General features: G+C 42.4%; 1 protein-coding gene across 4 annotated transcripts in view; it reads right to left on the reverse strand.

The window, feature by feature from the left end:
- Window positions 1–11281, reverse strand: part of EZR (ezrin) — a 57629-nt gene extending 46348 nt beyond the window's left edge. Inside the window, exons 1-2 of one of the 4 annotated variants that reach the window (XM_005291540.5) lie at window positions 10903–11281; window positions 9934–10029 (exon numbers count right to left, since the gene is read on the reverse strand). In XM_005291540.5, coding sequence (XP_005291597.1) covers window positions 9934–9945 — 12 coding nt within the window. In that variant the 5' untranslated portion in view covers window positions 9946–10029; window positions 10903–11281. Of the gene's footprint in view, window positions 1–9933; window positions 10030–10683 lie in introns of all 4 variants that reach the window. The other 3 variants (XM_042857264.2, XM_065588900.1, XM_065588901.1) reach the window with 3 other exon arrangements.
- Between the last annotated feature and the right edge of the window lie 326 nt (window positions 11282–11607).

Consider the following 11607-nt stretch of genomic DNA (forward strand, 5'->3'; position numbering starts at 1 on the left):
ACAGGCTGGACTTTGTCACAGACCTTTTGTGCCTTTCAGGGCAAGGTGGGAGAAACATGCTGAAAGTAAATACAGCAGCTCAATAGCCTTAGGAAGTTCAATTTTTTTTAAAAAGTATATCTGTAGCTTCAGATTGTCCCATATGTTTACTATGTCTAATTTACTATGCTTCAAGGGCAATTTTTCTAACAAGAAAGCTATCAGTTTTAATACAGTAACTCATGCCTTCTTAAATGTCATGTTAGTACACAGTAGTACCTACCTACTTACATTTATAATTTAAATAAGAGTTCCTGTACCGGCACTATCCTAGAAACAGATCTAGGAGTCACAATCCGAAATCTACACCAGGCTAATTATGTAAATTTGTGGAATCTCAGCTAAATAGTACTTTAAAGAATGAGGGTCAAGGAATTTGTCATTTTCCAGCTGAGGCATACTTCCCCTTTATTATATAAATAATGAAAGCTCTTTTGACAGTGAAAGGATTCAAAGCAACATGATCCATGAATTTTAGCTACCGTTCTATAGAAGGGTGGCAAGAGACGACTATAAAAGAAACACTGTTACAAGCTATATAACACGTTTACTAGGGCTCTGTGAATTAAACAGAATAAATTTTTTTTTAAACTTTCAAATGTTAGTCGGTCACAGGCAGAACACTTATCAGTGCAAATTAGTGAGGTTTTACTTTATTCAATAAGTGGCAGATAGGCAGGATTTGGTTCCCTAAACTTTTTATTGGCCCTAAAGCATTTAAAAAAAAAAAAAAAAAAGATAGCACAATTACTGACAATGTTATTTTCTTACATAAAGAAACGAGAGGGTGAGAGAAATGGGAATATGGCAATGCAAAGTGTTGCCTAGAATACAGCCTCCTTTACAGGAGAATTTGTGGTTCTAGGGTGGCTAGTCCAGGGCCCCAATCTTCTATTACCCTACCCGCATGTAATTATTTATGCCTCGGCAAAGTGAGTGTAAAATGCCAACAAGTCAGAATGGTCATTGTCACAGTTCAGGGCAAGGACATCTGTATCCCCCCTCAGTGATCCAGCAAGGGCACCCACTTTCAGGCTTCTAGATTCCAAGCCATTGCTCTTAGGTGGACACCCACCTCTCTCTCTCTCTCTCTCTCCTGACCAGGATATTTCCAGGCTGAACAGTTCCCTGCCTTCACTGTGTTATTCCCAGCAAAAGAGAGTCTGACTAAACAAACCTTCTTCATTACTCTTCTCAGACATGAAACAAGGTCATTGCTAGTTAGAAGTTACTACACAGTTCTCTCTAAGCAAGCATATTTTATTAAGGTAAAAGGTCTACAGAGAAAACATTAAAAAACAATAAAGGAACCTACACACACATCAATAAGATTACCAGAGATCACTCCCATCCATCTACACAAGGGCTCTGGTTGGTGTCAGTCCTTCCAATGCTTCCCTAAGGACTCGGGGTCCTGTCCATTTACTGGGCCTGTTTAAAACCAGGCTATTTATCCTTTTTGTCTGTTGATCCATGGAGAATCCAGATTGGGTCTTTGAACTGTCCTCCTGTAACAGGTGATCACCAGACAAAAGGTCTCCCCGAGTGAAGTTTCATAGTCTTAGATTGTAGGTGGGGGGTTGCAATCCCCTCTTGCCCAGTACTTCCTAGCAATTCCACTTCTCAGATATTGTCCCAAAAGATCAATTGTCTGCGCTATATTGGTCAATGTAATCTTTTGAAGTTCACATCATCTCCCAGAGATTAAATTAATCCTTCTTCCTCCTAGCGAAGTTCCATACAAGCCCACAATAGTACACAAACATATGCATTTTCAATACAATGGGCCCCAAAGCTATTAAACATCATTCAGTAAGGTTTAACTTAATTCCATAGGGTTTGCCCAAGATATTGTAGGACACTGTTTTACACTTAGTTTCCACTGTTGTAAGTAACTTCAAGGTGCACAAAAACGGAGACCTCTGGTCTGGAAATTCTAGAATTATAATCTCAACAAATCGAGCTGGTCAAACATCAAAGTTTTTTGGAGCGAAAAAGACTTTTTTGGGGGGAGGGGAGGCGTAAAGACTCGTTCCTGTTCTTCAGCCAGCTATATTAAGGCCAACTTGGCTCTTCAGCCCAAGTTAAATAAATGGGCACTATTTCAGTTTAATGGGACAGTGTCTGGGATAGAAACTCAAAACAGAGTCCTCTCTGGTCTATATGGATATTAGAAAATATCAGCCAGTTTTTAAAAAAGAATGCAGGTTTGCACTGTGTCCTTGGCCAAAACATCCTACCCTATTCCACTGACATGCAACAAAACCATGTGACTGTACAGCTGCTGCCCTCTATCCCAGAGGTGGCTGAATTTCAGTGGAGCTTTATGTAAATAGCTCAAGTGTTTGGGAACCTTTTGGCTGCAAAGTGTTAGATTACATGCACACACAGATATGGCTATGATATCTATGTGATAATTTTAATTGATCCTGCATCAACAGTCTCACATGCATACTGCCCACTAAGCCCTCTCCCTGGGACTTCCAATGTTGACCTCTGAGCAGCTTCAAACAACTGCCCTTTAAAGAAAAACCTACTTCCCAGAGAAACATTTCTCCTCCACTCCCAAACACAAGCTTCCTGCAACCCCTCCCACACTACATTTGTACCAATCTAACACTTTGAACAACAAATATTCAGTCTGAGATGAGTAACAGGTTTAAGGTCCAATGTCTCAAATTTTCATGGCAAAAAAACAACCCCCCCCCCCACACACAATGCTTATCTGTTTCAGGGTTGATGTAAGACCCAATATCAGGTGAAGTACATTGAGATCCTGGGACAAAAGCACTAAATAAGAGTACTAATTACACACACATGCAAATGTGTAAAGGTCATCAAGTAATTTTAGTCTCAGAATCTGACCTACTTTTAAAATTATCAGGTTTTTTGTTGTGTAGTATGTTGTTGTGTAGTATGTCCAAATGGAAGCGTTGAGCTTTTTTCTTTACTAAAAAGTAGCACCCTCCACCGTTTTTTTTTTTTTTTTTTTTTAAGTTTCTAATAAGACAAGACGTTACATTACCATTTCCCAAATACGGCCACGGCAGTTTCCTGGGCAGTGTCGGGGGAAGCATCAGGCCCTCCCTTTCTTCCCTGTTGCTCCTGCATGTGCCACCTCTCTGGAGACAGGTGGGACACACAACGCTTAAGGAGCAAGGTGGGGAGGTGAGGAGACAAGCGGCAAGGACAGGTACAGGTACAAATATATTTATATTACTCATGAGTACTTTTAAACATTAGATTGTTTTGATAGCTAAACCAATCTTGAACAGGATAGTAAAAATCCTGTTCAAGATTGGTTTAGGGTGGGAAATTAAGTGAAATAGACATTGTTGCAAGCAGCTTGTGAACGTCAACATATACAAGAGTTTCGTTAGTTTTGGACTCAAGTCCAGTTACGCCAATCTGATCCCAAGAATTGACGGAGATAAAAAATTCCTTTATGAAACATGAAGGCATGAGTCCATTGTCCTCCACAGTTAAAGGTACATAATGAGGAATAGAGCTGGGTGGGTTTTGGGATGGAGGTATGGAAGGGGAAAAGTTTATCAAGACTATTTTCTCGGGTGTTTAAAAATGAATTCTTCTGACCATACTCACCCCTTTTTAGGGGTTGCTTTCAGGAAAGTAAGAGAGACTAAATTTTAGTGGCATAAATGTAGAGAGAGCCAATCTGACAAATCTGTAGAAGCTAAATATGAAATCTAATTTCCGGTATTCACAAAACTTGTTCACACTTGACTAAATCAGGAAACATACCCGGAGACTTATATGACAAGTCACTGCCCCACACAGTTTGGGGGCAGGGAGGGAAGCATCCAGAGGTAAAGGCCCCACATAAAATAGGAACCAAGACCAAATAAGTCTGAGAAAGTTGTCATCAGCACACAGACCTTCTACCAGCGGAAGACAAGACTAGAATGACTGACTTAACAAACCATTACACAGGACTTGCTCAACTCTGATCAGAAAAAGAATTTACTAAAAAATCCAAAATATATGCTGGGGGGAAAAAAAGTAGAGATGAGTCACTAAAAAAAAACTCAATACAGCAAATAAAAGTGACTGATGTTTGTATACAGAGCTTCGGTTGTAGAGCCTAAAAGAACACTTCGGCATCTGTACATGTCAAATGCCTCCTCTTTTGCCATTGTGTCCATATCAATCTCACAGTGCCCTTCACTGGCTTCCTCTCACCTTCCAATTCAAGCTTCTCATGTTCCAAGCCCAACACAACTCACTTCCTGCCAACAACTACACTCTCTCCCTAGTGCCACCTACACGCTTTCTTCTGCTGCCCCTTACATTTGTGGCTTCCCCTCCTTCTATTTACTGAGAAGAGTTTCACCAAACTACACTTCTGCAAACCCTTCCCTAGCAACTTCTTCTACTATTTTGTTTTGTTTTTAAGATAAACAAATCTCAGGCAGAGAGTCTAGGTAAATCCCTTCAGAGCAGGATGGTATCTACTTATACTTGCTCAAATAATTTAGTATGTATAATCTAGGGAACCATTGTCTAGAGGAACTTGTACAGTATTTGGTTTGCTAGCAATTGATTGATAATTGCTACCATCCCAAATGGCTTCCATCCCAGCCTCCAAACACAGATGAATTGGGGACTTAAAGTTGTGCACTAAATAGCTTATTTAAAAGTGCGTCTACCTTCAGAACAGTTACACTTTGTACATATTACATGATTATTGAAAAATCCACAATTTTAGTTTAATTGATTTGGTATTATTTTGGAGCGGTCATAGTACAGTTGATAGTTTTGAATTCATATTATAGCAGTTTCTGTAAGATAAAATGTGCATCACAAGATTCAATAGAAATTCCCTCAAATGTAGCTGAAAGTGTTGGGATAGTGGTAAGGGAAAAAAAGCTATTAAAAAATACAAGCCACTAGAGCAGTAGTATTGCCAGTGTCCTGATTTTAAGCAATGAATCTCTTTGTATAAAATGACAAGTGGAACAAAAACGGTAATGCTCTCTAGACCAGAGGTTCTCAAACAGTGGTCCGCGAGCTCCGTTCAGGTGGTCCCCGGATAGTTCTATCTAAGGTGCGCACCTGGGTGGCCGCACACGAGAGAATGAAGGGCCACCCACCTAATTAGTGGAGCTTCGCCTGCATGGCTCCACTAATTAGGTGCCTGCACCCTGGAGAAGACGCACATGTACGGTGAGGTGGTGGCCTTGCGGGGAATAGGGGGCAGGTGGGAGGGGGCAGTGGGGTGAGAAGCGGGGGTGGGGGGAATTTGGGACATGAGGACTGCGGCGGTCAGAGAAAAAGAGGTGACTTTCCCCAGCTCCAGGGCTGCAGTTGCCAGGGAGAGACCCCCCTGTCCTTCCCAGCCCCAGCTCGGGGGCTGCCGTGGCGAGGGAGAGAGGGCACATCCATTGCATTAGAAAGGTAAGACAACTGATATTAAAATCTGAGTTGTGTGCTTTTATTTGTAGAACCAAAAAATGTTAATAAGCCTTTTTTTTAATATAGTGCTTTTATCCAAAGTGCTTTACAATAGTTAGCCCACGGTACAAAGAACAACATCTGGAAAGATCATTAAGTGGTCCGCCAAGACCCTCAGCAATTTTCAAGTGGTCCGTGAAAAAAATAAAATAGAATAAAATAAAATAAATAGATAGAGAACCACTGTTCTAAACTATGTAAGTTTGTTTCGTTGGTTGTGTTAAGGACTTTTTTTTTTTTAAAAGTGTTTAAATTACTGAATTAGAGCTTTTTAATCAATTTAAAAAGTGACTATTATGAAAAATAAGAGCAATCTGTCATCTCAAAGCCTCCGATCAATGATGGTATGAAATATGAATAGATAAATCATATTTGTTTATACCAGATCACCACATCACTGTAAAGGAGTCAACACCTTACCTACTGTTAACACAAAACAACATACTAAGTTAGATTCTGTCTAACTCCCCTTTAGGAGTCACTAAATCTTCTGGTCAGAGGGCATTAGCCTTTTCTGATCTCTCACAATGCAGTTCCAGCTCTGAAGTGACAGCTTTAATTTCTATCCCACAATGCCCTATAAACTGATAAAGATCCTATTTAATGATAGTAAAGAACAAGGGGCAGGGCTGGGAAGTCCAAACTAATCATCCCTAATTTAAAATTGGCAGACTGAGCAATGAGTTCTAATAAGGTAATCCCAGTATGATTCTTCTTCTATCCTTTTCCAGTAAACATACGAGTTAGGTCTACTGAACAGCAGATTAAGTACTGATTATAAAGACTGGGTTTATGCTATATCAGTAGGTGCTGCCACAGAGTCATGCCTGTTGTAAATCCTAGCCAATAGGTCACATGGCTCAGAAACCAACCAAAGGAGGTGCTGGCTGCCCTTCCCCAGCTGCTCTCACTCGTACCCATCAACATTTTGGCTCTTCACTGTTCACTTAGTAGCCAGCAAAATGAGAGGAACAATATCAACCTCTGTCAGGTATTGCTCCAGTGTCATGCTCAGTTCAGGTAGAATTAAGAACATGGTTGTAAGCAGCTTTTGTTGATTAGATGAAAAGCAGCTTTTGTTGATTAGATGAAAGAACTTTTCTTCAGCCTACAGTACCTTTCAGCATACATTAATCAGAGCCCCATGAGTTCAGATTATTCCAACTGGATGATTTCATAAAGTTTGTTTTCCAATGCCACTTTGATAGTCTATGAAGGTTATAGGATAGTCTCTGCAGCATGTTACACTTTCCACTGACACTACGATATTTCCATATTAACTGAAAAAATGTCATTACCAAGACGCAAACTGGAGAAACAGCATGGAGAAGGGAGGAAGACAAATGGATACACTTAATAAAACTCTCCACGGATATATTTGTGTGCACATGCACATTCCTGTTAAGCAGATTACAAACTGGGTAAAGTGTTCATAATGCAATATGTTCAGAATGTAAATTGTTCATAATGCAACAAGTTTTTTTTCTAGGGGGGGGGGGGGCGCAAAGTTTATAAAAGACTTTCATATGGACACTACTGCCTCTCAGTAATAGAAAGACATATTCTTACATAAAGAAAGGAGAGAGATTGTACTATTTTTAACTGAACATTGAATCGTCACTCAGAAAAACATTCTGCAGTCCATATATACATGTTAACCTTAGACTGTAGTACAATTGTCATTGGCAACATAATTAAACAAAACTTCATTATGATGGGTGGAACATCAATTGCTAGTCACTGGAAGATAAATCTGTTTACCCTTTTTCCAAAGCAGAACTATAACTTAAAATAAATAAATAAATAAAACCAAAAGCCACAGAGCTCTGACTTGCTACAGCTCCCACTGCATTTTAAAATAAATTGATGACAGGCCTCTATGGAAGATATACAGTGAAAGTAATGCACTAACTTTGTCCTTTATGGTTAGCAACTTTAAGGTTTCCCCTGACAGCGAATCATAGTACACAGCAAAAGCCTGATCATAAGTCCATTGAACTTAATGAGCTTTTGATCAGGCCTCTAGTCTTTTGAGTAATTGTTATATTTGGTATGTCCCCAACTAGCAACAGGTTTTCCAAGATATTTGTAGCAATGTTGGCAACAGCATTAAAAAAAGTGACTAAGCTTGCACAGGAAAAAAAAAAAAAAAAAAAAAAAAAAAAAAATCGAGCTATTTCTGCCTATATTTGGATGAAAATCTAAAATCAGGCCTCTTAATAAAATCCTATATAGTGCTTCCTGTGAGCTGTTACAGAAGAACACGTATATTAGTGTTGACTAGACAGAAACAGAGATAAAAGGCCACAGGACTCTTCCTGTTAAAAGACACACACAGTACCTATCCTAGAAGATAACGAAGTTGCAACTATCTTGTTTTAACTGCTAATTCTAAAAGTTACATTTGGGAGCATAATAAAATACCTCCCTTTTAAGTTACTCAAGGGTTAGTATTTTTCTACCAACATATGAAGGTTTTTAGAACATAATACAAAATGCATTTGATTTAAATAACTTCTTATGCTCTCTTTCTAGTCTAAAAATCAAGTTATAATTGTCCTGACACAATGGAGGCCTGATTTTCAGGTCCCGAGCATCTGCAGTTCCCACAAGTTTAAATGCTCGGCACCTTTGAAAAAGCAAGGCCCTTGGCATTCTTGTCCTAGAAGTGACCTATTCATTAAGTGACTTATTCAATTAATTTTAAGTATGCATATTAATTTCAATATCTTTACAGAGAACAAAATATAATTTTTATCAATCTGTTGACCTCTGCCTTCCATCTCCAATCAAAGTCCATTACTAAACCCCTTTTCAGCTATAAATTCTGCTGGAACCAGTAAATTCTTTGGTTCTGTCTGACACACACACACACACACACACACACACACACACACACACACACACCCTTCGTAAAGCATAGAAATGATTCTATTTCTCCTCTTTTGGAATGATTACTTTTGAATAGCAAATGAATCTTAAAAAACTCCAAAACATTTAAGTCACTACAAAGTAAACCTAGCCTCAGACACTTGTCAGTCCACAGGCTATAAATTAGCTCTTTTATAAAGGGACACACATGTCTACCTTTAAGGCAACCTTGCAAAATTACAAAGATTTACCAATTCAGGTGCAAAGTCTGCTCACCCATGTTAACCATAAATGAATTTTGTTCATTATATTTTTGCTCACCAAAACAGTTACTTGCCCTTGGGGAGTAGAGTTTTGTGTAGTTGGATTATGGTACAGTAATATTTTAAATACTAGTTTTAAAAGTTTTAAATTAAAAAGTCTAAATAAATCAATACAAGTTTAAATTAAGAATTGGAGGATAGGACTTCGGATTCATGATTCTGTTAGAATTACAAATTGTGTCACTCACTTGAACACATCCTGTCTCCCCCCCTCAACAACACTTGATTTTTAAATTAGATGGTTATCTGCATGGGCCATCCCTAGAGGGATGCAGGGCCTGGGACAACATCCCTCCTCCGCCCCAGGCCCCACTCCCATCCCTCCCCCTAACCCCCCACCCCACCTCGCCTCTTCCTGCCCCTGCTCCGCCCCCTTCCGGCTACTGTCCCCTCCCCCAAACGATACCGGGAGCCAGAGCAGGGCGGGGCTGGGGTCCCTCCTGCTGCTCGGTGAGTGCTGGCCCCGGCCTGACCCCTGCTGCCGGCACCAGGGCCCCCGCTAACTCCCTGGGCCAGTCTGGCCCCCTGCACCCTAACCCCACCTAGCGCCTCCCGCATGATATGCACACAGTTATGTGGTTATATGACTTCTTCATGCTGCTATGCCCTATCAAAAAGATTTGAAATTGGCATGGATATCTCAAAATTACAAGGTCCTAATTTCTATAATCCTTCTCAAAATAGAAGGAAATAGAGAAACAAGGCAGGCGAGGTAATAGATTTTCTTGGACCAACTTCTGTCAGTGAGACACCCAAGCTTCTGAGCAACAGAGCTCTTCTTCAGGTCTGCGAAATATACTCGGGGTGTTACAGCTAAATATAAGGTGGAACAGATTGTTCAGCATAAATAGTTAATACATATTTCAAGATGAAGGGGCCCATTAACACCCCTCCAGTCATAGGGGGAAAGGAGGTAGGGGGAAGACAGCTGGCAGGAAAAAAGGGGGGGGGGGAAGAGAAGGTTATAGACTGTTATAAACCACTGTCTCTGTTCAGTCCGTTCTTTTTAGTGTCTAGTAGTTATAATTTAAGCTCCCAGGCTCATCTTTTGAAGGGGTTGTGCAGATTTCCTTTGCAGATGAGGACTGAGACCAGATATAGAGTGATCGCTTTGTGAAAAGTGTTAGAAGGAAACAGTCACCTAAAAAAGGTAAGTTACTAATCTAAAGTAAAACATAAAATGTACATTGAATACCACAAGATACAAAACATGAAATATAACACTCACTGGTTTGGGCATTTTCAGCTCTTGTGGTGGTTCTGTTGTTCCAAAAACAAATGCTCATGCAGAGACTTGAAGGTGTTTGTTCTTTTTCCAAGAGATCTGATAATAGGAGAGTAGAAAGAGTTCTAGTTTACTGAGAAGGGGGCAAAGTAAAGAACTTTAAAACCTCTGCTTTGATTCTTAAGTAATCAGGGGGAGTAGCAAGGATGATTCATACATGACCAACAATTACCAAGGCACTCCACTGGTTTAAAAAAAAAAAAAAAAAAAAAAAAAAACCGCACCACTCACAAGTGACCTCGCCCAGTGGGGGAAAAATACCCAGCTGCAACCAGAGAAGGTCATTTGGCCAGACACACCCATAAGACTAAATACAATTTCAACACCTTTCCTGACTCCTGCGCGGCATAAACTTAATAACCTGGGAAAGAAGGAGGAGGGGACAGAAACTGGAAACTATTATCAGCGCTCGGTTTGCAATACAGCCCGCCCGGGCTGCTGCCAGCAAGCAGGTCGGAAGCATTCAATACAATTAAGATCCTGCCTTGCAAAGCAGGTACTTTAGAGTCCTTCCGAGGAGCCGCTAAAGGGTCCTGCCCAGAGAGCCCCGGAGAGTTCAGGGCAGCACCTGGCTCCCTTTGCCCTTAAACAACCACCAGGGAAAGAGAGGAGCCCAACAGCTCTTGGGGTCAAGCCGAAGGCGGACTCTAGCCTACAGTCTGCAGACACCCAGAGGCGGCGGGGCTCGCTTGCCTGCTCCCCCTCTGTCGCGCGGCGCTGCGCGCAGCACCTGGCCCCGGGAGCCCCGCGCCCTAGAGAAGCGGGAAGACGGCGGCGGCAGGAGGAGGGAGCTCCCGGCGCGCTAATCCCCGCAACACCTGTTGGCAGCGCCGCCCCGTCCTCCCGCGGCCGAACACAGAAGAGGGGGGAAGCTGAGTGGCTACTCGGGCTCCGGCTGGGAAGGGGACTTACCCGGCTGTCCTCTGCGGCGACTGGGCACACTAGCAGGCGGCCGTGGGGTGCGCTCGGGTCCCTGTGCGCGCCTCTGGCCCCGCCCCGCCGCTCCCACTGCAATATGGCCGAGCGGGGGCCCGCCTCCTCGCCGGGGCTGCGCCCCAGCCTCCCTCTCGCCACCTGCCTCTGCGGGACCTCAATAGGGGCTGAGAGCGGCGCGCGCAGAGTCCTCTCCCGTGTGGACAGCTTGAGTCCGGCTCAGAGCGTCCACGAGCGGGCTTAATGCGGGGCTGCCTCCCTGCGCACGCATTGCAACCCCTCCGGCAGGGCTGCTCCCACCTGCAGCACTCTCGGCGTCCCTCCCGGCCAGTCAGCGTGGCGCTCTTCTCCCAGGACTGAGGGTGGGAAATTACCGCGGGGCATTTTAGGGTGCAGCGATGAACGAGCATTAGCTCCGGGTTTAGGGAGAGAAGCAAACAACAGGAAGGAGCGTCCAGTAACAAATAACACACGTACTTGGGGAACTTACCCAGACTTGGGTTTGTTTGGTTTTAGCGCTGTTGGGGTTTGGACAAACATTCTTCTCCCCACTAGCCCCTTCCCCCCCCCCCCTGCATTGTACTCCCCACATATAATTTGAGGAAGTACTTTCATTGCAACTAGCACTTTGGCATGTGCTCATAATTTTCTCCATTTTCTTCCGTATCGTAGAACTGGAAGGGA

The sequence above is a fragment of the Chrysemys picta genome, chromosome 3 (assembly GCF_011386835.1).
Source record: "Chrysemys picta bellii isolate R12L10 chromosome 3, ASM1138683v2, whole genome shotgun sequence".
Taxonomy (NCBI): Eukaryota; Metazoa; Chordata; order Testudines; family Emydidae; genus Chrysemys; species Chrysemys picta.